Source organism: Anopheles cruzii, chromosome 3, assembly GCF_943734635.1.
Source record: "Anopheles cruzii chromosome 3, idAnoCruzAS_RS32_06, whole genome shotgun sequence".
Classification (NCBI taxonomy): domain Eukaryota; kingdom Metazoa; phylum Arthropoda; class Insecta; order Diptera; family Culicidae; genus Anopheles; species Anopheles cruzii.
The window spans coordinates 15602872-15629597 of record NC_069145.1 but is presented as its reverse complement, the minus strand read 5'-3'; the positions used below and the strand labels follow the sequence as shown (position 1 = coordinate 15629597).

General features: G+C 49.0%; 1 protein-coding gene across 1 annotated transcript in view; it reads right to left on the bottom strand.

Moving 5' to 3' along the window:
- Positions 1–26726, bottom strand: part of LOC128269927 (adenylate cyclase type 6) — a 43089-nt gene that overhangs the window by 10472 nt on the left and 5891 nt on the right. The window contains exons 3-5 of the mRNA XM_053007331.1: positions 23313–23409; positions 17964–18106; positions 7860–8046 (exon numbers count right to left, since the gene is read on the bottom strand). Coding sequence (XP_052863291.1) covers positions 7860–8046; positions 17964–18106; positions 23313–23409 — 427 coding nt within the window. The remainder of the gene's footprint in view (positions 1–7859; positions 8047–17963; positions 18107–23312; positions 23410–26726) is intronic.

Sequence of the window (26726 nt, the reverse complement as noted above, 5' to 3'; positions counted from 1 at the left end):
ACAATGACCAACCTGGGCCGTGGTCCATCGAAAGAATGTATTTACTATACAAACATTTGCTATTTATGGTTTGACGGTGGCTAAGCAGGGCATTACAACTCAATTAGTGGCTTGTGTACCAGGGGTGTTCGTTGAGAATGAGACTGTTAAAAAGATGGCTGTACCTGTCGATTGGGACTTCCCAGTTTAGCGGTTCATTCATCATTACCTTATGTTGATATCCGGTAAATGATTTCAGGTCGGAAAAAAATTATTTCGGTTTGCAACCCATCATTTAAAGGGTTAAAGTATGTCAACTTTTGTGCCTGAAAATGACGTTTTGCGGGGATTATTATTTTTCGGCTCCTCTTGAAGAAATCTGCTTCGGAATCGCACCAAATGCTTGTCGGGACTTGTGTTTGGAAGATCGCAGTGCTTTAAGTGGTTTAAAAAATTCCAAAATGGCGATTTTGACTTAACAAAAAAAAGCGTCGAAGGGCTCCAAAAACCGGACTTTCTGCTGGGACAGAGAGGTGCGATGCTTCACAAGCTCCTAAAACCTGATGGAAACGTTAATTCCTATCGCTACTGACAACAAATGATCAATTTGAACCATGCATTGATCGAAAAACGACCAAAATGCAATTCCCATGGGTTGCAATGGGGGCGCCTGGTGGCCCGTGGAATCAAGCACCATGCGCCCCAAAAAACAAAACTGTTTCAGGATACTATCAAATCACTTGGATGGGAGCTGCTATCCCTCCCCGCGTTATTCACCAGACTTGGTTCTTTCCGAATATCATTCATTTTCATCGATGGGACACGTATTGGCTGAACAGCCCTTCGTTTTTCCACGAGGAAGTCGAAATTGGATGACTAATTAGTTTACTTAAAAAGTCGAAGCATTCTTTCGTCTGGGAATCCATGATTTAGCAGAGAGATAGGAGAAATGTATAGCTAGCGATGGCACATACTTTGAATAAAATAGAAAATCGCATTGAAATATTGTAAACATTTTTTGTGTGTTAAAAACAGTCTCATTCTCAACGAACACCCCTGGTATATGGCTGTGTGTTTACCCCCGCTGATAGAGCAGTCGGTAACGCTCTTCGCTGTCAGCGCAGCTGGCCGTCATTCCCTGTTTAACAATCGCCCGGTGTAGACGTGTTTAGTGAGTAACGGTGAACAACGGTGCAGTGTAAACGGTGAAGTGAAAAGAAAGTGCAGGTGCAAAAGTGTGAAGCGGAAAGCACGGGAGGAATTAATACCTCCTACCCGTGCCCATCGGGAACCAGCCACGACACCCCGCATAGCCGGGTAGCATTGCAAGATAAGTGGCCATCCTTCAATTTACATTTCTACCCTTAACAAACCAAAACCCTAACACCTGGGATAGGAAATCCCAGTTTTTGAAAATGTCCGTCGGCCTTTCGGTCGCGGACAAATTCCCTCCCATTATGGGTTCAACCCATAGAGGGAGAACAGTTCCCGCATACATGGACTCTCTGGGTACATGCGGGGAACTGAAATACCTTGTCCTTAAAAGAAACGACGACACAAAACTCCAACCCTTTATTACCGGAAAGACAATAACAAACTGTACTGGACCGAACGTAACAGGCAAGCCTTTCGACCAAGGAAAAAAATATCTAATCTCCACCCGCAACGAAGCCCATTACACCAAACTGCTCTCCCTCACCAAACTTATCACCGGAGAACCCATTACCATCCAACCCCATGCTACTCTTAACTCATGCCAGTGCGTGATCTTTTGTAGAGATCTCGAGGGCATGACTGACGAATCTATCCAATTAGAACTTGCTAGCCAGAAAGTAACCAAAGTATACCGATTCCAAAAAAGAATTAACGGAGCCTTTGTCCCCACTCACTCCTTCCTTCTAACGATCGACGCAGTCCAAGCACCAAATTCAATCGACATTGGCCTTTACAAAGTACATACTCGCACATACTACCCAAAACCCATGCTGTGCGCCAACTGCTTAAGCTTCGGCCACACTCAAAAATACTGTAAATCGGAAAAGAAGTGCTTTAATTGCAGCAAAGCAGCACACGGAGACTGCTCCGCAGCTGCCTGTTGCAATCACTGTAAAGGTAACCATAAACCCAACGCAAGCGTCTGTCAGGCCTACACAAAAGAAAACCTAATAATAAAAACAAAAATCGACAACAGAGTGAGTGCTTTTGAGGCCCGCAAAATTGTCGAAAACTACAGTAATACCACCAACTCCGCCCCAACTTATGTCAGCAAAGTCAACAATACACTTAACACCGACAATGACAAAATTGAAAATAAAAATGATCAAAACCAAATAAACAGACTTGAAGAAATTCTAAATAAAGTTTACAAACAACAAGAACAAATGATAAATGAAATTAAAGAGCTCAAGGCACAAAACGAACAATTACGCGCACGCAACAGCGAACTAGAAAACAAACAGAAAACCCACCTCATTACACCCTCTTCAACCCCCGCCTCCTCACCAACCCACTCCCAATCCTCCACCCCTTCCACCTCCTCCCCCTCCAGCTCTGACTCCGAAGCCGAGTCGGAGTGCAGGCAGCCGGATGCAGAGATGCACTCCGAGCCTGGGCTGGCCAAGAGACCAGCATCGTCCTCCTCGGAAGGCGAGGGACTAAGTCCCAAAAAATCTAACAAAATAAAACCTTCCGCCAAAAGACCCACCCCCAACAAATAAATGTCTCCAAACCCTAAAACCCCCACATCAACTCCCCAAGCCTCACAATGACAGACACAACTCACCAAGCAATTAACAATACAAACATAACAACACGCAAGCTAGCAATGTCATGGAACATCAGGGGTTTTAATACAAACCTTGATGAACTAAAACTACTAATACACAAACACCAACCACAATTTATCGCTCTCCAAGAAGTCCTAAATATTAATGATAATAGGCTCAAATCAAGTCCCCTTAAGGACTTTGAATGGACCCACAAACACTTCACCAACATACACCACACAGTAAGCCTTGGCATACATGACACCTGTCCCTACAACGAAATCCCACTCAATACCACACTTCCAGCTTTAGCCATCAGGGCATTAGCCCCAATAGAGTCAACAATAGTTTGCCTATACCTCCCTCACAAACTAACACCAAAGGATCTAAACAATAAGCTCACCGACCTTCTTGCCCAGCTTCCTCCCCCCCATAATTCTGCTTGGCGACTTCAATGCGCACCACAGAGCATGGGGCCACCAGTACACCAACCCCAAGGGAAAAACACTTCAACCAATCTTCAACATCAGCCACATAACCCCAATATATAACAGCAAGCCCACTTTCATCTCCCCGATAAACAACACCAATACCACACTTGATCTCTGCGTAGCTTCCCTAGACCTAATTCCAAAACTCTCCCTAGAAGTAGAATCTGACCTACACGGCAGTGACCACTTCCCCATCATCATCCACCTCTCCTCTCCAAACAACCATTCCACCACTAGCCTCCGACCCAGATGGATCTATGAAAGAGCTGACTGGTCCCTTTACCAATCAGCTATTTCTTCCAATCTCGACCCAAATAACCTAAGCCCCTCAGCCTTCTGCACACTTCTCACCAACGCGGCCAGTTGCAGCATCCCCCGAACCAGCGGAGTCCCTGGAAAGCGCAACGCCCCATGGTGGAACAAAGAAGTCGCAGAAGCAATCAAGCACAGAAGAAAAGCCCTCAGAACCCTTAGAAGGGCTAGCAAAACTCCCGACAATATCTTCACGCCTTACTTTGCCTCTCTTTATCGCGAGGCAAACTCCAAAGCCAAACAAGCCATTAAAATAGCTAAAGAACAGTCATGGGCCACCTTTGTCAACACCATCGGACCCGAACTTTCTGCCAAAGACATGTGGAAACGTGTCTCCCTCCTCTGCGGCAAAAAGTTCCAAAACAACATTATCCTCCGCCAAAATAATATACCAATCACAAACCCCTCCAATATAGCCAAAGCCTTCGCCACACAATTTCAAAAGGCATCTGCTACTGTAGCGTATGCCAAACCATTTCAGAAATACAAAACCGAGACCGAACTAACACCCGTCACTTTCCCACAACACAACAACGAACACTACAATAGCTTCTTCAGTGGACATGAATTGCAATGGGCACTGCAGAAGTGCTCCGGCAAATCAGCAGGACCGGACGACATTGGCTATCCCTTACTGCAAAACCTTCCCCTCGCAGCCAAAACTCAGCTACTAAACATTTACAATAGCATTTGGGTTTCTGGCACTATACCCTCTTCCTGGAAAGAAGGTTTTGTTGTGCCAATACCCAAACCTAACCGACCCAAACATGAAGTAGGCAGCTATCGCCCCATTTCACTCCTAAACTGCATAAGCAAAGTTTTGGAGCGAATGGTCAATAGAAGACTAGTCCAAGAACTAGAACACAACAAGCTTCTCAGCCCCTCCCATTACGCCTATCGAAACGGAAGAGGCACTGAGCCGTACTTCTCAGAACTCATAAACTCCCTCACAAAAGCCAGAAAGAGAAACCACTTCACAGACTGTGCCGTGGTAGACCTCTCCAAAGCCTTCGACCGGTCCTGGCGACATGCCATTCTAGAACAGCTTGAACGCTGGAAATTTGGAGGCAGAATGGCAAATTACATTAGCAGCTTCCTGAAAGACAGGTACTTTAGAGTACTCATTGGACAGGAAAAATCCGACCAAACCCTCCAAGAGAACGGCGTTCCGCAAGGGGCCATTCTCTCCCCTACCCTCTTCATCATCAGCCTACAATCCCTACTTTGCTCGATCCCCACTAATATCAAAACATTCATCTACGCAGACGACATCGTCCTCGTCTCGTCCCACAGATCCTCTGCCATAACCAGGAAAAACCTTCAAATAGCCATCTCAAAACTCCAGCAATGGAACCGATTTACAGGTTATGAAATATCTCCCCAAAAAAAGCAAAATCCTAAGCCTTTCCCACACGCCCCGCCGAAAGCCTAAACCCATTCTGTACGACCGGGTTCCCATACCGCAAGTACGAGCAACTAAAATATTAGGAATAGTCATAGACTCCAAATTGAACTTCCTGGCCCACTGTCGCCACCTCAAAGTAGCGACCAAAAGCCACATCAACCTGTTTCGCATGCTCGGATGCGGCAAACACCGCGCGGTCCGCAGCACCCTCATCACAATTCTCAAAAACTGGTTCCTTCCCAAACTTCTCTACGGCGCCGAAATATTCAGTTTCGGCGGCCAGAGAGTCACTGAACTTCTCGCACCCATTTACAACACTGCAGTTCGGAATATCACTGGAGCCTTCTGCACCAGCCCCACCGACTCCACCCTATGTGAGATAGGATTACTACCCTTCCACCTGGTCCTCCTCAAAAAACTAACAGACTCCGCAAGCAGACTCGTAGAAAAAGGCTTCAAACCCAACAATCTCCTCAAAAGAACAAACCAAACACTCTTCGCACTAACAAAACAAAAGCTCCCAAAAACAGAAAAACTCTTAAGGCTTGGAACAAGGCCTTGGAACTCAACCCCACCCCAAATAGACTGGACTTTGAAAAACCAAATTCAAAAGAAAAATATAAACATCAAATCCACCCAAACCCTACACAAAGAAATCTGTATAAAATATCAAAACCACAAACATATCTACACCGACGGTTCCGTAGACACACCCACAGCTGGTTGTGGAATCCACTCAGACACAGTGGATTGCGCAATCCGACTCCCCGATCATACTTCCATCTTTTCAGCCGAAGCAATAGCCCTCACCATTGCAGCTGAGAGGTACACGAGTGGGGATCAGTCGAACATTATCTTCACTGACTCCGCAAGCGTCCTACAGGCTCTGGAAAAGGGGTCCATAAAAGACCCCTTCATACAACACCTAGAAAACACCCTTCCACAAAACACAACCCTCTGTTGGATCCCTAGCCACGCCGGAATTCAAGGAAATTCAAAAGCCGACAAACTCGCCAACCATGCCAGACTCCTGACCGATCCAAAACAAATAGCTCCCTCTCGAAGGGATGCTTCGAAAATAACCTCCGAAAACATTTCCAATCACTGGCAAAGTGAATGGAATAAAAGCACCCGATTCCTCAGACATATTAAAACCTCCATCCTCCCCTGGACAGACAACACCTCCAGCCAACACCAAAAGATCCTATCTCGGCTTAGGATAGGACACACTAGACTAACACACTCACACATAATAGACAGAACCAGTCAGCCTTTATGTCAGTTCTGTGGAGTTGACATTACAGTAGACCACCTACTAGTGAACTGCTATGGCTACTCCTCAGAAAGATCAATCTGTAAAATAGACCATAATATATCCCAAATCCTCTCCAACCATCCTACCCAAGAACGCAAACTACTAAATTTCCTCAGAAGAACCGGATTATACACCCAAATCTGAATACTTTCAGATAAACCAGCCAGCAACAACTTCAACTGTAGACAACAATAGCCAACAAAGAGACGAATGAAGCCTCGAGCTCAAAGTCTCTATAATATCAACAACAACAACAACGCAGCTGGCCGTGGTTCGAATCCCGGGATCGGTTGTAACTCAACCGGCCATGGTTTCGATTCCCGATACCGGCGTGACAGGGGGGTTGGCGCGGGGCTAACAATCCCGTCCGTAAAAAATTAAAAGTTACAGAAGAGCATCAGAGATTAACATTGTCTCTGGTGCCAGGCCAAGACTGCTCAGCGGTTGTAGCGCCAAAAGAAGAAGAAGTATATGGATGTGTAGTAGCTTCTAACCATCCGCAAAGATTATGGAATAAGAGAATCATTTAGAATTTTCAAATGCACTAAGGTATTGTTGCAAATGATGATCCACAAGTCGTAAGCCGTATAGTTTATATAACATAGGCATATCACTTATAAACATATGTATCATAAAGGTAATCAGTAACATCCGATTGCGTTTGGATACATTCGTCATAATTTGAATTGTGCCTGAAAGTCTTATCAGCGTGATGGTAACTTTATTTCGGTAAAGAGGACGGTGACAATTTATCGGCTTCGAAAATGGTTGGAAGAGATCTTCTGTGACTTTATGATCATTATTGCTATTCAATTGCTCAACTAAGAAAGCTATCTCATAAAGAACCGAAATCCTAAAACTGCTTATTCTTTATTGTAGGCAAAAGGTTTGCTCTTAAGGTGACCCATAATTTAAATTAAATTTATTAGTCTTCGGTTAGAGAGACCAACCAATTCAACAGCCTAACGAATCGATTTTAAGTTTGACCAAAGTGTGTGAAATGTCAATATTCTCTCGGTACATACGAAAGCCACTGGACATTGGACCAAGTTGATTTAAATTCATTATGTATGTGTACACTCAGAAAACAGGCCACAGTGCTTTGAAAGAATCCTGGCCATTTCCACGGAAACCACAGCTGACCACAGAACTGACCACCGAAAATGGGAGCTAATGGGAGAATCCGGGCGCTCAGTTTGACCGCAAATCGCCCCCAACTGGCGACGTTATGTAGACAGCACCAAACAAAACCAAAAATTGGTGAGGCCTCCAACTAATCCCCGAATGCTGAATGCTGTGTATCCCGAGCGACCCATCACGCTGAGTGACGTCCGGCGCCTGGCGACCGCCCGGACATCGGGCCATCGCAACGTTTACTCGGGAACAGAATAAATCTGCCTTCAAACACTGTCGCTGTTTTGATGTGCGAACCACCGGGACGTACGGTCTGGCCATCAGTTGGCAGTGTCCATCGGCAGACTTAGCCGCTAATCTGTGCGCGGTGGAACCGTACAAAGTGTCAAAACATAAATTGAAGCCTATGAGCTCGCGGGATACAAAGCGTGTGCGTCTCCAGGCTTCAGTCCACTTACCTCGATCGGGAGGCGGCCCACTGTCCAGCGGCAGCTCGTAGCAGCTCTCCAGCGACTGTTGCAGGATGAACGTAAACACTAGATGTATTAGCGCTAAGATAAATATTAATCCTAACAGAAGCCACACGATGTGCACCGCGTTGCTTTGATTCATGCGCAGGAAGTACCGCTGATACAGCATCTCCACCTGGAACGGAAGCGGAAGGATGGGCACAAATTAATGGAGCTTTTGCCAGGACGAGACAGCCGGCTGACCGTGGTGGCCGACCGACAAGGGGAAATCTCATTAGTTGTCACCATCGCCACCATTCGGTCGGTGCTGGTTCGGTCGAGATTAAGTTCTCCAGTTCTTCGTCGGCCGCCAACTGGAGTTCGATGCGAAGCATACCAACTGACAGAATGTTGCCGACCGACGAAGCGTCCATCTTGCCAGGAATGTTGCCGTATCCTGTCCGGGCCGTTCTTACAGCACGCTACTTACATCACAACGTTGGCCAACGTTCTACGTCTTGCGGAAATGGAGTGTGGGCTCAGTGTATAGGGCGACCATAATGGCGACCTTTCTGTTGGATCGTTTAGGGAATCGATTGGACATTGATTGAGCCATTACGGGACCGGGAGCGCTGGGAGCCTTTCTTCGGTTCCAATTCTCCCTTCGATCAGCTGACTCTAGGGAATTCGCCGCGGGTTCAAGGGCGATGAAATGGCCTAATGGCGGCTAGTTTGCGGCCCATCGCAGCATAACGAACCGCTCCCCAGGTGGCGATTTCGCTGGCGCGTTGCTCAGCACAGCAATAACTTTAAATGGTGTATTGCGGACGCCAAGGTTGTAATGCCCTATTACATTAAAATTTAATTAAAAGAACAATTAATGTAAATGCAACCTTCGCCGCCGGTCCAACAAAAGGCCCGGCAAACGGGCTCAATTCGCGAGCTCCGATGTCTTGTGATTTAACTCCTAAGCACCGCATGGGCATAACATGCGATTTAATTATCCGATAACCTTTCGAACGCTGCCAACTAGACCAGGCAGGGCCCGTCAGTCAAAATACATGACGTTTGAAGTTTCGCAACCACGTTCCACAGAGTCCCTTGGGGGCGCGATTGGGGGTTTGTAGGTGGCTTAATCGAAACTTCCGACAACGTGCTACGGGCAACGAAAGCGAAAGTTGTCCAGATTTCCGTACAACCCGTAATTGGTGCTCTGGGCAAGAGCGGCGAAAAGTTTCGTGGCACGGCACCGTTGTGACTGATTTCTTGCATCAGCCGCAATATCTGCACGGTGCCTCCGGATTGGTCCAAAGAGGTGAAAAGCGGGTAGCTGTGATAATAGGAAGTGTTACTCGTAGAATTAGATTAGAACAGAAAATGTCTTGGCGTCGCTAATGGAACATACCCTGCCCAACGATATTGACTGCAGATGGCTGTGGCTCATTCATGACCAATTTGGATCAGTCCTTTAATGGACCCACCGAAGGATTCCTATTACTTGCCCCAAATGAAACGCTGCAGAGCTTGTGGTCCTCCATTATAGGTGTGCAATTGAAACATACAACGACAATGATTATTGCCGCCGGTGGCCGAGAGGCTAAGAAGAATCTGCATCATTCGCGCAAACTGACGTCGATTGGCTTGCGGAAGGTGCCCCTACAAAAGCGTAATGTGCCCCTACAAAAGCGTCCAATAAAACCAAACCATTATCGGACGGCCTTTCCGGGCTGCACCACCGGAAGACGTATCTGGTACCAAGGAGACCGTTGAGTGGATGTGTTCGATCGTCGGCAACTTCCCGGTTACTGCTCGGCACACACAGATCCGACCGCAAAAGCCATTAAAAGCTCATCCATTCATCACTTCTTGGCTGGCCTCGCTCGTAAGGCTGGGACGATAAGGTACATTGTTCCTGTGATTTTTTTTTCCTTCTTTCCACAGAAGAAGATGAGCGAGATGTTACTTCCTATCAGGTGCCTCCTTCTTACGGCTGCCTCATCATTCCGTCGCGACCGGCAGCTTCTAAGGAGTGCTTGAGTGTTTGTTCAATAATTTCACCGTCATCGGGTTCGGAGAAGCGAGAAAAACCCTGAATCTGTATCGAGGGAACTCAGGTAAACTCAGGACAGTAAATATAGTCCTGGCCACAGGAAACCAAACCAACGTCGGAGATTTCTTCATCGCCCATCATGCTCTTTACCGGCAATACAATCAACGCCTTCTCCGACTGACAGGTAAACAATCAATGCAGCCCCACCGTTGGTAGCTAAAAATTATTGATCAACGCCTTCCCTGATTGCCGTTTGACAAACAATTTGACGTTCAGTGGGGCCGTTGTAGCTTGATGGAAAATAAATCGGCCTTAAATTTGCGGTTTAAATGTGACCATTGCCCATTGTATTGGTCGCAATCCAAACAAACGATTCAGGTTTAACAGACAACACAGTCCCAACGTTTTTCTGGCTTTTTGGGCAACAATTAAGGCACAATATCTTCAGTTTAAATTTGCTACATTTAAATTTGATTCAAGCCAACAAACTGCCAGCCGTCATGTCCGGGCATCAGACGAACCTTTCGCCAAAAAAATGGACGCGATGGACACGTGCGACAACGCCCAAAACGTTTGTCACTCAGATGCTACATTCCGGTGGTATTTTAAAGGTCGCAACGGAAACCAACACATCCCACTGTAATTTCACCCTCCGTAGCGAGCCGTGTCTTGTGAGTGTAACATTTACGGGAACAAAGAAAAAAACACGTCCCTCAAAAACCCCACGACCGGCGGCCACCAGCAATTCACGAGAACCGCGTGGAACGTCGGAACTAAAACTTTGAGCAGTAACTTTGTGGTGAGATTTTGCGCTCCTCGAGCACCGGACTGGGTCGGCAGCACGGCCGTGCTTTCGGACCCGTGGAAAGTTTCCCGGTGGGCGCCGTCCCGAGCGAAGCTCTCTGCGAGTTTACAACTCTAATAGGGCTAAATTACGCGCTAGAACACCAACTTTCTTCCATTCACAGCCCACCCGCCGCTGGGCTGGGTGTTTGAAGTTGAGCCTTTTTTTGCCTGTAAGCCGTGCAAAGGAAAGTGAAACTTCCCAGCAACCGCCGCACACGACACGAACCGAGCTAGGGATATTTATTTTCTCATTAAACAATTGTAGTGAGTCGAGAGGACCGTGAGGCCGTTCGTGCTAAATCAGGTACCACGCTAAGTGAAACACTAGACCCATCGTGGGAAACTGAAAAAACGGGTCCACTTTCCACAGCGTGACGTCAGCTTGGATGGGTTGCATGGGTCCCGGAGGGTCGCGTAGGCTGACGACGACGCCCGAACAGCCCTTTTAACGGCCACGGGGCCAAGTGTCCCCGAGCGGTACGTAAGTAATGGCACCGGGCACGAGAATTTGCGTGAGTTTGTGGAAACTGTTGTGGCAACAAATTTTTGCAAGAAAAACTTTGCACCCAAAGCTCAGAAATCAGAAATGAACAAATAATATTTACATTTCATCTTACCTTGTCGGAAGCCTGGTCTGCCGACTGGCCGACTGTCGTGACCGGTGGGCACGACGGACGCACGCCAAAAAGGGTTTCCGCTTGGGCAGGCTTTCGGAACAGAGCGGGCTTTTTTACGGGCCAAGCACTCCGCCACCAGCCAGCCTTTTGATGGACTATCATAATTGTGGAATTTCGGTCCCAAGTCTCTGCTGCCCTCCGGGGGCTGCCGAAGCTGGTGTTCGGCCGAAGAATTGGGTCGACAGTTTGTCCGCCCGTTCGCCGAACGCTTTTGCGTCGATTCTTGTGCTGTGGGGGTCTGTGGGTTTCGGCAAATGGCTTATGGGAATCCCTTTGCGGAAGGTTTGCTATTCTTCCGAGAAAGCGTGTGTCTGTGTGTGTGCGTGCTAGATGGATGATGGAGAACTAACAACAGAGAAATGGAGCCCCTAGTTTATAATTGATCAGCATGATGCAGGCGACGCAACCCGAAACTCGTCCAAAATTGCTGAACCACTGAATGTAGGCCGAGAGGTCGATACGTTCATAAAAATATTGTTGTTACCATTGTTTTCTTTTGCTGCACCCGAAAAGATCTGCTTCCAAGAAGTCCTTTTTTTATCATTAGTTTGAAATTGGATTCTATTATTACCGACATTGGTATGTTACCGTTCTTCAAAATGGCGCTTCATAGACTATCGAAATGGCGTGGTTAAATATTGCCGAGCGCAGATGAGCGGCATTCGAGCTCCGTTGTAAAATTACCCACGCAAAACGTGCCTTTAGGAAATGCCTTTGGAATTGTTTTGGTGATGGTCACGGTGATGATAATGACTGCCACCAGCGGGAAGTCATTAAAGTGAAACTTTTCCCGCTGTCTTTCCCAGATGTGTCCGTTGTTTTGTCGTAATTATTTCGCAATGACATCCTCTATCAAAATTACACTCGATGGAGGCGCCTGGTGGCTTTCAGTGAACGAGTTCAGATAATTAATTTGCAACACCCAGGTAGTACCATGCGTTCGGTGGCACCTCTCTATTAGTAATGCGGTTTAATAGAGCGACAATTCCGACTCCCTGAACCATTACGGAAGGCCTGACTCGGCTACCGCGAAAAGCCGCTCTGCCGTCGACGGTGATGCAGTCGCCTTGGCGCGCTAGGTTCCCAGTGAAACCGTAGCAAAAACCGAGGCGCTTTGTCGTGCCTCTCATGAGATGAGGTTCTGGGAAAAAGACTAGGTCCCGAGCAGGTTTCGCCGGGCGCCACCAAGAAAGGCGCGCAGAATACGAGTAATAACACAGATACACCCAATTTTATGATGTGGCAAACGGGGATAACAACGGCCATAAGAAACAACAAACGACGTTACAACAAATACACACCGCCACCGGAACTGACAAAAACCTAGGGTTGCCGTCCCAAAGAAACGTGAAGCCCGACCATCAGCCCAAGGATTCTTCCGACAATCACACAGCATAACGAGCGGCAATTTACTTGCCCAAGAATGCCCAGCGAACGCCGAGCCGAGCCGAGGCCGTGCCGTTGTGGTGCGTCCCTTTTTTTACGCGTCCTTTCACTCACGACGCTCGTCCTCGTCCTGTCGGGCAGACGAAATTCAAAACTCCCGCGGGACATTTTCGGTGACAGCGCTGCGAAAAAGAAACGGACACCGCCAAACACACGGCAGCCATAAACAATCTTTGTGGAAGGAGGCGACCGTAAAAGGGTCGCTCTCGCTTTCGGCGGCCGGAAAGATAAGAGGGCGAAAAAAATTGGTTCGAACCCACCCCATCCGATATCCTTTGCCGGGCGAGCTCGGCGAGTTTCGTGCAACACCTTCGCCCATTCGCTCGCTGTCCGCGTGTGTTGGCACGCACGGAACGGTGCCAGAAGCGAAACGTCTTATCTGTCACTGTGGGTGTGTAATAAAAGTGTGAAACGAAGGAGAATCCCAAAGGCGCGATGACGATGGCTCAAAAAAGCGAGAAAAAGAGAGAGAGAGACAGAAAGGGCTACGGAATGTCGCACGAAAATGAATATGTTATTCGGTCCCGGGTTGTCTTGGTCTCGGTTGTCCAACGCGGTGGAAAATATGAGCTTTCTGCCAACCAGACCCACGACAAAGGGCTATGCGGTGCACAAAGAACATCATTTGCGTCATTAAACGTTCCGAAGCCTTCGGCGATCAACCGGTGTGTGTTTGGGTAAATCGTTTGTGACTACACTCAGCTTAAGAGACGGTGCATTAAAAAGGAGGTGAATAAAAAATCAATTACTGAATATGGTAATCAGTGCGCAATGAATTACTAATGACACCACAAACGTGTTTAACCTCTCATAATGTAATTGAAAATGCAAATCATCGCCCAGGTCATAATAAGTTTCCTCAAAAGCTCAGTTCCCCGTAAATCGGGCAGATAATAAATCGTGCAGCAGATTGCACCATTCTCACAGTCACACCCAAACAACCATCATCATTCCCACACGTTGGAGGTCTGGAACAATGGAACCCTCAATGTGGAACTCAATACGCCGACCGACCGACCGCCAGCCGAGCAAGACGAGACACTTGTAGAGCACGAGGCACGTCAGCATCAGACTGGCCGTACACCGGACCGGGGCCATTGCCATTGGGCCGGGTCACTAACGAGCCGGGTCTCACGATCTCCGTGTGATCATAAATTACCGAGCGCGCCCATTACGGTGTCCCGCGGGACGTGTTAATGAATTATTTCGATGCCAAAGCTTTCCATAATTCATCCGCCTGGCACGCACGCACCGTTCGTGACTTACTGGGGCGATTAGGGACACTACAGTGCAGATTGCATACCCGGATGAGTAGCATCCGGGACTCCGGGTCCTTCTAAATTCGCTCTCCGGCACCCCGTATTGTGGTGATTAACATTCTACCCACGGTACGCTATCAACAACTGTCTCTGATCCCCTGATGCCGTCTGGAGTGGCATACTGTCCAAGGCGGTGGTTAATGATAATTATAAAACAGTAACAAACTACTTCAAACACGAGCGTAACGAGCGGTGTTTCATTCCGGCTCTCGCGAAACGCTGCAATTAGTATGCCATGCAATCGCTGACTCCCCTAATGGACTTGGCCGCTACTTTTCTTGCACCCTTTCTTGGTGTCCATTTCCACCGAGCAGCGTCCACCGGTCGCGCGAGTTCAGTGGAAGCGAAAAGAAAAGTTTTATTTCTAACTTGGTAATAACTCTTACACGGTGGTCGAGCATTCAGTCGAGTGGGGAAACGGCGAAAAGGTAGCTCGTTGAGGTAGTTTCGTTGGTTCGTAGCACTGGAGGACAAAGTTCATGAAGCTGAGTCGTAAGGATATCGAAGAGAGAAGGAGAATAAAGGTACAAATGTCTTGATTTTTCCCGAACTGCAATACAGGTAATGAACTCAATCAACGACGAATCGGGACCGCTGGTTACATCGGATCGTTTGTTCTGAACCGATTCACAAGCGATTCTGATGGCTGCCTTGGACGATATAAGGAGGCTTTGCATCAAAGTAGAGGTATTGGTTACTAATGGCATTTTGCACATTTTGTTGCAATTCAAGTGAAAGTAACACAAATAATTCGCATATATTCGTTTCTGTAGCCGACCTTTAAGTTGAGCCGATGACCGTTGGTGTTGAAAAGTTTGAAAATGTCTCTCGCATGGAACATGGCGATACGGAATAAGGTTTGCTTCTAGGAATTATACAACTTAGAATCCACTTGATTGCGGTTCTCAGGCAACGGTGGGTTACAGTGGTAAGAAATATGTGCCCGCCTCGCAACTCACATTACTATCCGACAGTGCGTGATCTCGTAGCTATCGCGTACAAATGGTGCACAAAGCAATGCACTCACAATGGGCCCCCGATTGCCAACCAATCGGAGTGCGGGAATGTAAATCTCAGAGTAATCCGTGAACCGTCGCCATGATGGGCTCTTTGTGTGTTGCACGGCTTAATGCCTCATCGACTCACTCTAGGGTTCACTGGGTGTTGTGTTTTTTTCATTAAAAAGGATCAAACATCATTGGCATCCATGGCAGCCGCTGATGGAAACGCTAATCATGGCTACGTATTGGATAATACATCTTAGAATCTGCCATTCCAAGATTCCAAGATGTTCAACATTCCATAGAACATCGTTCCATGAACTCCAACCGGAGTTGGTGGGTTACAATCTGTCACAACGGAACCTCGGCGAGCCTTGACAACCTTGGCTTATGCAGTTGGGCCCTAATCACCAATCATGCTTTTGATGTGATTGAGCATTTAATTAAATTGATTAACTAATAGAAAGGAGAAAACGGACTAAAGCGAACATACTATGGACCACTACCGGCCACCTCTTATTTTAGCTTCGCAATTCCTATTCATTCATCAAACTCAATGAATGGCCAAAGGATCCTCATAAACATTTTCCACAGTTCATGTTTTCATCGTAGGTTTCGGTAGGTTTTCTTGTTTATAAATTTGTCGCATTGTTTGATTTTGCGCGTAACAGTGTTTTTGTTCTAGGCAAGCTTTTTCGGAGTTTCGTACGTCATCAATGTACAGAATGGAATCGTAACTTTATTTCCCAGCGTCCATTCAACATGAACAACCTCAAGGCCTCAGGACAAAGACTGAAAGGTTCTCTTTAACATTACGTCAGCTTTCTTGTTGCAGTGTCGATCTATGAATCTTTCGGTTCACCGCATTTATGGTCTGTCTCGATTGGTTGTTATTTCTTGTCCTCGTCAGATGTCCGTGAGGCAGAAAATAAAGGAATCCTTATGCCTTGGCAGCACTTTTAAGCGCGCACAATGACGTAGAGCGATCCGTATCTTATTCTAATTTCACGAATGCGATTTCATTCGGAGACCCAGCCTGACACTGGTTGAATGGCCGATTGAATAGCAGCTCGGAGGCTCCAGCGGGCCGGGCACGGAAAATCCCATTTCACTCTCTTAGGCAAATAGTGTACACAAAGTGAGTGTAAGTTGAAGAAAAACTAGACGCAGAACCTTCTTGGAAGCACCTTCCTGGGAGCTGCTACCGGTTTTTCGGATAAACTTTCCAGGCGCTTAGCTTACCATAGGATCCTTTAAATCGTTTCGTGGAAAATCTCGTTTCTGAAAGAAAAACTTTCTAAAAAAAACACGACGACATGGTAAACGGTAGACGGTCTCTGTCGGCAGCCGTGCAGCTGAGAACGTGTATGAGGCTGCCTCGTTTTGTATCTTTGTAGAGCATCCTGTGCATTTATTGTACAGCGAATCGACAATCTTCAAGATGGCAGCTGCTGTCACATCAGGCACAGAGGCCGAACGCCAGGACACCATACTCCGTACTTCAAAGGGCACCATCACCGAGCACATCTTCGAGAGGCTTCTGTCTGCCTTCCCAACAGTGTCACAAAGGTGGTTTCTGCACGATTCAAGGCAAGAACACCGAGTGATTGAATTCGGACGAATTGTAACTCCCTCGGACAGATTGGTTCGTTGTCGCCCTGGGCTTCATTTCCATTTCCCCGGGACAGTCCTCGGTCGGTGTTTGCACACGGTGAGTGCAGTTCCAACGGGCAGATTCAAGAAAGTACGGTCCTTCAAAAAGTCCTGGTGGCCGTGGCGTGTCCGGAGAGTTGGCTGAATGGTTTGGACGAAGAATTCGACACCACTTCCCGACTACCGCGTTGCGCGTTGACAAAGACACGGCACGGGACACGAATCCGATTTGGAGGCAACGTCGACGCTGTTATGGACACCCGAGCAGTGGAAGCCGAGTGGCATAGAAAACGTTGATTCCATTTGGCATAAACACCGGCTGCAATTCAGCCTCATGTCTTCCGTTCGCTGCAAAGATGCCAGACGCATTCCGCATTGTGATGCACCTACAAGGGCCGGGGACATGGAACGGGATGTTTTTTTTACTCTGCCCTCAGGATGGTCTTCCGTTTCTACAACGAAAGAATCTTGTCGTGAGTGCCGCACCGGAACGACAAACCAAGGTTGGGAAAACGAGAAAAGTTTCCCCGTATTTTTCACGTTTTCTTCGCGTACCGTAAGAAAAAGGGAGCACCGGCGAGTGGTTGAAGTTAGTTTCGTTTCCCTTTTTACGCTACACAGTGTCCCATTTCAATCGCAACGTGTAACGGAACCATTGCAGATGCAGAGTGTACAGAAAGTTGCGAAACGGTCGACAAAATAATGGCAAAAACAAATTAAACAATATAAGTCGGAAATAGAATAAAGTTCCCAGTTACTCCATCATCCGTAGCGTGGACATTTTTTAACCAAATTTGCGATCATAAACATAACAAACGGAACGCTACAAAGCGGGAATAACTTCGTGAAGCGTGAGGCGACCGACGTGGCGCTGCATGGCAAACAATTTCCCAAGTCCATTACGGGCCCCGGAACGGCAGATGGTACGGCCGAGCATTGCAGGACCGCCTTCGCCCGGCGTTGATCGAGAGATTACGTAGGGGTCCTGATTGAGTTTTCGTCCGTGTAGCCACCGCGTTCTCGGTGGCTACAGTCGTTGTGTCGGGTTTAGTTTTAACACAGTCCGCGCTTGGCTTGTAACGAATCCACCAGCCCATCTGGGGCGAGGAGCTCCTTCTTACCTGGACATTTTTGAACTTGTGCGAACAGATGACACCGTTGAACAAACACTTGATCGTGTTCCAGCAGCGCGATGTATCGAAGACGCTCTCGACGGTGGTGTTGTTGATCGCCAGGTTGTTCAGCGGCTCCAGCTCGTCCGGGGCTGTAACGAGATGCGGAGTAACGTTAGTACTCGTTTCCATTTCCACAAATTAACCAGATGTATGTAGCTTTCGAAACCCTTAAATTAGTATCACCTTAAGCTACAAGCATCGATTCCTCGGCAGCCTGTCTCGAGACTTTTTCTCACGATCAGCGATCGGCGGGGGGTTGTACACTAATTATTTGACCCTAAAGACCCAACCTCAGCCATTCCGACCAGACAGGCCGGCCTGGATCATATAACGCTCAGCCTCCCGGTGCAGCTGTAACCCCCATTACAGTAATTGATGGCTAATTGGCGTGTAACCTCGGTTGGGTTGTGGTTTTCTTCGCACCGCACACGCCACGAGCCAGGCGCTCGTTTTTCACTCATTAAGCGTGACAATGATGGGGCCTCGCTCGTGTGAATCTTATCCGAACCGGGGTCTCATCCGGGCCGTAATTAACCTATGTCCGGTCAATTGAGTCGGCCTGAGCTTTCGGAGGAGGGCTTAAGGTGTGAGCACGCACGAGCGTAGTAGCTGTTGTAACGATCCAGTCCATTCTGTCCAGGAAGGACGGCTAGTCTAAGTGGGCTTAAACGGTGCATGTGGCGGTTGTGTCGCGATGTGTCGCAACTGTCAACTGGCACTCGTCAAGTGGCGTTTTCTTCAACAATCCCAACAAGTCCTTCGTCCTCAAATGGAAACTGCTCGAAGGGGGCGTTAAGTACAAGAGTTCGATCGGAGCCAGAGCCAGCTGGCAACAGTGTGTCGAGTAAGTTAATACGTCACTGACCACCATTCTTCAGATTCAACAGGCCGGGCTTGAGTGGCCCGAACGGCTCCCGTAGGTCGACCTCTCGAGTGCTCCGCCACGGCCGTAGCCCCAACTCAACAAGTACTAATCTAGTCCTCGAGCCAATTCTCGTTATCGATTGGGCGCCTCCGTTTCGCCGGGCAGGAATCGCTTCGGTTCGTCGCCATTTGCGCGTTGGTTAATGGAAAAGTTTTTTTCCTGGCCGATCCTTTCGGCTTGACTTTCTTATGGCTTTCTGGCACAGCAAAACGGGATCACTTCGGCCAGAGATTTGGGACTCGTCAATGGTGTACGAGAAAGTTAAGCTGATTTATTTCGATGCTTCTTCGAGTCCGTTGCTCGTCGGGGCTTCCACGCGGCGGCCGCACGAGAAGCACTTTCCAACCGAAATGCCTTTTCGAACCGGGATAATGGAATATTCAGGGCGAGCGCCGCCGGCAGACAGCAGGCATCCCGAAGTTTGCACGGGGTAATCGGTTGCTAAATGTTGCCGTCAGATGATGGGCCACCCAGCCCCGAAGAAAGTTACTCTCGATCTCTCTCTGCCACGGCCTCCTTCTGTGTGTCTGTCTCATGTTTAGTAGTTACGACGTACGCACCTTCAAAACCCGAGGCTTCAAACCCGACCAGGAGATACAAAAACGGATGGATTCAATTCAATTGCTGTAAACTTTCGGCCCCGGAGCAGGCAAAACCCGGTCAAAGTGGCGCATAAACTTAATAACACATTTTAAAATGTTACTGCTGGTGGGTACGTAAAGTTCGTTAGCGATTGTAGAAATAACAATTCTTGTGGAACAGTGAAAAAAGGGCCCCCAACAAATAGGGGAAGGCAAAAACTGAATAACTTATTCCAATCTGCATAAGCAACGGTGGCCCAGCAACCAGCAACAGATGGCTTCGGGAACTTTGTTCCACACCGGTTTATTCCGCAGTCCCTCCGGGCAGCAATGGCCGATGGACCGTAAGCCCATCGGTAGATACTTTATGGCAATAAAGTTCGTTCAAGCGGCCGGTTGAAGGTACCTGCGTATCGGCTCATCAACCGCGGTTCCACAGGTAATACTGTAAAACGGTCTACCGCACAAACCGCACAGTTAATCGGCAGCAGTACGCTGCGTTCGGGGAGCGTCATAATTTATTGAAGAAGCTGTACGGACCTGCCTGCTGCGGTTCCGAGTGGTCGCCCGATGAAATTGGACGCCCGAGGCCACGAGGTACGGGTACGAGCGTGTATAAACATCATATTTCATAACCTTAGCTCAGACTTCCGGTAGACTTAACGTCGCCCGACGCGCCCGTCCAGTAAACGGCGAGCTCGACAACGGTTACCATCACGTACTCCGGACCGGACCGTACCGGGACCGGGCGGTGTCCCGAGTTGATCCATACCAAGAATAATAGCAACCAGACGCCGAGCTCAGCAGATGATGACGCTGACTCCTTGCAACGACAACTAAGCTGCTTGTCCGGGCTGCCACACGTTCCCGGGACTGGAGCTTACGATGCAACCTGTTCCGCAGCAGAAGCAGCAGCAGCAACAGCGACCGTGATTTTGACAGTCCCAAACTGTTTACCCAAAAGTTGTTCACCTCCGTGTCGGCTTACCGGTGCCATTGCCCTTCGGTCTCCCCGGCCCACCCAGGGCCTTGTGAACCGGCGCTCCGGCGATGCTCCTCAGACTCCGGCACTAATCCGACGACCGATGTTTAGCTCCAGCAGAGCAAATTTGATAAAAAGTTAGCCAAGTCGATTATCATTTTGTCGATTGCTAATGGGCGAAACCGTGGCCGAGATGCACCGTGACTCTGCCCCCGAACGAAAGTTTTGATGGCCCGCCTCGTAACTTTCCTCAAGACAAACACACACACACACACGGAACAACTTTCATTGTCGGTAAGAACAAGCGGACGGCCTCCGCGGTCCGTGGAGCGGTGGAGAAAGTTGTCGGCGGTGGTGTTCTTGTGGCCCAAAGGAAAAACACTTTTTCTTACACACTATTTGTCATTTCATCATCAACCTTCCCCCCTTCGGCAAGGAAGTTGCCCAACACGTGCGGTGGGTGTTCCGAAGTGTGACTCCAAGGGAACCAAGAAAACATCGACACAAACTTGCGCCGTCTCACACACGTCGCGCCGATGGTTCCTCGCAGGACGCAGGACCGTGGGGTGTTTTGGTCCACAGTGGTACCATGTTGCTCCTTCTCCTGCTCGACAGTGGTTTGTGGCTGTGGCTCACAAAGAAAGCAGAACATAGGATGATTGAAGCTGGGCGTCACCCCAAGTTCGTGAGGAAGCATCCCGAAACAGAGACGGTGAAACGGTTGCACAGAGGGTATTGTCTGTTTATGCAACCGGAGATTTTATGGTTCGTTAAAAGTTTACGATGCATACGAAAGTTTGTTGGGTAAGTGATTGAATTGTGGGGAATCGGTGCGTGCGGAGCGAACACGTCAAAAAGTACGGAACGAGCTTTGTAATTGAATGGTTTGCCCATCAAAATAGTGGTATAAAATCAGTTCCCGTGTCAGTTCCGCCTTCGCTCTATTAAAGATCTGACTTCGGTTAAAGCTTTCCACGGTACGGTCTGCCGCGTAGAGCCAAGTTTGCTCTTCATTTCCAGGAAAAGACGGCTAAAGACGAGAATTGAACCAGAAACGCATGGCACAATGATGGCGGTGGTGGTCCGTTGGCTAACGATTCCCGTATCAGCTTGTCATGGGACTATTTATAACTTCGTCTCGTACGCCTCGCGCGACTCGCCTCGTACCCGACACTCCGACTCCGACTATGTTAAGGACCTCTCAATAAACAAGCGTAAACACGAACATGATTACCTTCTCGTCGCTCGGGATGCCGGGCAGGCGCTATCCGACACAGTATTTGCTCCCGTGACTCCCCGCGGCCCTCGAAGTGCGTATCTTGTTTCCATTTTCGTTTTGTGTCGGGCGCGGATCAGTAGCCGTGAAGCCGGGCGGTCCGACATCTGGCGACTGGACCCACTTACTATGCAGGACGGTTCGGACGGACCAAAGTCGGACCACTAGCCGCCGCTCGAGAGGCCACTGCAAAAGTCATCGTGTGGTGTCCCCCGGGTGGGACCTACATTTCGATTCACTCGAGGAACCAGCAGCCAGACATCGGCGACCGGCGTGTGGCGGCGTGGAAGGACGAATTCAATTACAGAAAACTTTCTAGTTTTGCACGGGCCACGAGGCCAGGAGACCCGCGGAAGCCGGAGCTGGGACGCGGGCCGCATGTAAACACCATCTCCGCTGACAGCGTTCCCGCGGGATCGGGACGTCCGACGGTTACACTAACGCGCCGGTGCCTCATGGACTACTTTCGAAACTCGGGACGACGCGCGCCACCAATCGGGACGTGTTTCGTCCGATGAAGGTGCTCGGAACAATTTAATAATGCACCAGCGCAAACACAGAGTGCGCCTAGCGTCATGCCCCACAGGTCCTGTACGGTACACGGACCTTTCCCAACCAGTTGTTATTGCGTGTCACACACCCCTGCTTCAGGTGTAAGCGCCGTGTAAAAGTGTCAAACCGATTCCGATAAGTCGTTACGTCAAGTCGCACACACCCCAAAAGTCTTTCATCTCCCCGGGCGAGGACGAAGGCCGGGCCGTGTCGTGCCGTGCCATGCGTCCTTCGAGTTGACAATGGTGCAAAGACCGGATGATGGTGGACCGTATTTTGCAAAATCGAGTAATCCTTTGACAGGGAGTCCTTCGGACGAGCTTCCCCAAGGGTGGCTACAAGCCCGAACCCGAACCGGTGCCGCTCCGGTGCAGTGAAGTGCGAAATTTATGCTCCTGACGTCTGCCGGGGCCGGGAACCCCAGCATCGGTGGGTGCCCTGATTTACATATCAACCATGGAACGGAGCACGGGGACAAACTCATGAGGAATTTAAAGAAGCACGGCTACCTTCCGGTCCAATCGGACTTTGGGTAACAACCTAGTGGGGCCCTCCACCTCCAGCACTACATCCTGGTGTGGTTCTGTTGTTAATTAAAGTAATATGAATTTTTAATTAACATCGCACAACGCCAAGCTTCGCGAACTTGTCACAGCCGACGAAAAACAAACAACACGCCGTCGAGAGCCACGTGTAGCGGAGGAAAGCGGATATCATTTGGGAAAGGGCAAGCTCAACATCCACTCTGACGGCCTGGGACCGCGGTGGAAATTATTATCCTTCGTAGCGATAATTCTTTCGCATTCAATTACGCTGCAGCGATGATTAATAAAATTTGATCATTATTCGCCGGAGCGCTCCCGGAAGAATGTTGACCGGAAGGCAGAACAGACTGCTGACAGGCTGCCGAGCCTGTCAGTATTTTAACGAGGCTCCAACGGTTTCTCGTTAAGTCAGGCATCGACGGGAACACACTTACCGGCGCCACTATAGATCTGGAAGCTCTTCTTCCGTATCGATGGTGTGCCGGAGTAGTTGGAGTTGGTGTCGTCCAGGTTGAACGCCGTCACACCGGCCTGCAATGGGACATGCAAAGGGAAAAAAAGGAACGTTAAAACCGAAATTCTATTAACTTTTCATCAAAAATGGTGCAACCGAGACTTGATGATATACAACTTGCAACCGCACCAACCTCAGCCTAGCTGACTCGCGGTACGTTGTCGATTTTTCACCGGGGCTCTGAGTGGTGCACGTGGCTGGAAAGGAGCCACCGAGCGCTAATAAATGCCTCTTGATGGTTCATGGCCGATGCCCAGGTCAGGGACACATCGTTAAATGTTCCATAAATCACACACAAAAGTTAATCCATCGAGGCTAAATTGAGTCAGAAAGTAATTTCATGGCTGCCTTCGCCGTCGTTGTGTCCGAGCGCCGACAGAAAACAAAATGGAAACCAAGCAACGGAGAGTAAGACGTAGACCCTGTCTAGTCACCTCTGGTCGGGCCCGGCGCTGCGGCGGCCGCAGCTCAGCTTTTACAGCCCATAACGCAGTGGATTTACGGCGAGCGATTAATATTTGCTGAAAGTTTTGGCAGATTAAAATGCCAACCCGCCCCAGTAGTCTTCGCGGACCAAACGTTCGCGAATCTTAATTAAGTTTGCCGCGATGGGAAAAGATGCCGAAAATGTGGTGCATGTTTTGACACTTGCTAAATCGACCAACTAATTCGTAAATACAATCCATTCTGATACCAAAAAGGGCCTGACACTTGGGCTACGCAGTGGCCGCTAGTCGAATATTGACAAATTGATCAAATAACATTAATCATGATGAGCATTCGCGTAACATTGATAATAATCCACTCATGAAAAATGGATTCCGCGCCAAGCCGCCGCTGGCGCTGTTTGATGTTGAACGAAATTGAAAAAAAAAACATAATTTGTCACTTTCAATTACCGATCGTCAATCAATCACGTCATCAATTTGTCTTCCCAGGAGTCACGGGACAAGAACCGGAATGAAGAACTGCTGCTGAATGAACAAGATAATGGAGTCTGTCGCGTAATGTAACGCCAAAATTATCAGCGACCAGGCCGAGTTTCGGTAACACATTTTCCCACGGGGCAGCATATTTTCGTACCACTTTTCTGGCTGCGCAAAATCGGTGCCCAAGCTCCTTCGGAGGGGCACAAAAAGGTAATCCATTCATCATCCCGATTCCGATCCTTGTTAACAGTGATGCGCACGTGCTTATCATCATTATCGCATCCCGGCCACTGCAACATTTTCCGCTTTTCAGCAGCAGGTTTTTCCCATTTTATCCACCCCTCTCTCTTTCCCGCCCCTTCTCTCTCTCGCCGGGCGGTAACGGACGTGCTGTCGTTGGCCGGTGTCGGAAAACAGTGCATTACGACGACTGCAGCGCTGGTGCTGGTCCTACCAGTAACCACGCAGCATCCGTGCACAATGCTTTCATGAGCTTCTCGGGGTATTTTTTGCAGGGAGAAAGGAACATCAGAAAACCGACGGATCCACGGGGATCATTGCGCTATTTTTGCGCTCCTCTCGCCTGCAGCCGTGCTCCGTTCGGGACGTGATTCGGATTACATGCACTTACGGCCGGAAGGCAGCGAAAGCTATTGCTCACAGGGATCGGTGTTTCCCATACAACGGAGAACGAATCCCGGAGCTTTTTCAGAGGAACTGCTGCCTCGCGAACCGTCACAGCCTACACGAACCAACTGAAACGCCAACGGTAACGGAGACTAAAAACGCGAGAACATAAATCGCAAAAGTTGCGCTACGTCCTTTCGTAACGCGCACCAGAAAGAAGCATTTGACCTTCGACAGTTACAGAACCCGTTCGGGGTGGAGTTGTGTGCCTGGCAAATAGCATTCACAGTGGCTTCGCTTTTAATTGAAAATAGTTCCACAAAGCGGTTAAAAGTTCGGGAACTCGATACCGGCCGGCTCCCGGTTGTAATTAGCTCCGCGCAGAGCATTGTAAAATCTGCCGCCACCCAACGGCGTAGAAGCACTTCATTAGGCTCCCGATTTGGCAACAACATTGTCATGATCACCCGGCACCCCCGGTTGAGTTCCGGCGCACGTGGAGCTGCAAAGTGTAATAAAATAATAACTGCCTCCCTCAGAGCTCGGGCAACGTTTTACGGCCGCGATTGGCTTGCGATCCGAAGGACCCGGACCCGAAATTGAGCGCCCTTGAATGTGCCATAAAACGACCGCAAAATGGTTTGCTATAAAACGGTGCACACACGGGATAAACACTACACACAAACACAGCACCCGCCACCCGTCAGCCGGTTCTTCGGGCGCTCCGGGAGGTTCCGGAAAATTGCACAGCAAACAACAAACTTTTATTGCGCCCTCTTCGCGGTGTGATTTTATTTTCTCGACACCCGAAAAATCCCCGCCACCACCGAAAGCGCGCGCTATAAAAATTAAACGGATCAGATGGTCCGTGGGCCCGGCTTTCGCCCGACGAGTCCCGGCGGGGCCGTAAAGTATCAACAAACGGACGGTCGGATCGATTTGAGGTCTTGCTGCTAACAGCGTCTACCAGCGGGGCTCGTCCCGGGCCGGCAGAACGTTTGTCCTGCAAGCGACCGCAAGTGCCATTATTTTATTACTACGTGCTTCAAGTCAGTCGCGGCCAACTGCGATTCGCTTTCGACTGGAAGAAGAAGGACACGCCGAACGAGGCATGCAAGGCCAAGGCGAACGCCATTTTCTTTGTTCCGAGCAGGCTTTGATTTTCCTTGAACGGAAAAGCGCCGCGCGCTTTAAACTCTCATCCGACCGACCGCGACCGCGGTGAAAAGCTAAGATGTTTATGCTTCCATCACATGCAGCCACACACACACACACACACACACACACACACACACACACAGAATAGCGGTGCTTATAGTTGTCGTTCGCAAAAGGTCCTATTCCCCAAGCTCGACTCACTCAGGTCTCGTCCCACGGGAGCACTTTTAATGGCGCGTGTACTTTTATTTTCTCGCCGTGTTTCGGAAGGATGCGTTCGTGGCCGGCGCTGACAGCACTCGGCGAGTCGCCTGCTCTATCTATCTCCCGGTCACACACAACTCCGTCACAGGCTCAGATTGAATTGAGAATGGCTTTGTGTGGTGGAGGGGCAAACAAAAGGGCACACTGAAGTCCACCCTTTTTGTGGGAGCCAGGACGCGGGACCGAAGGCGTTTTCCACCTCGGCACGCTTTATCGCTTCACGATCATAAAACAATTACTTGCCTTAAACGCTTTTCACCACCATCACATCACACATACGGGCTCGTGCCGTCACACACACACACAACCCCGTCCGCGATTGTTTAACGATTTCCGTCACGCGGTTCGTCCGACAC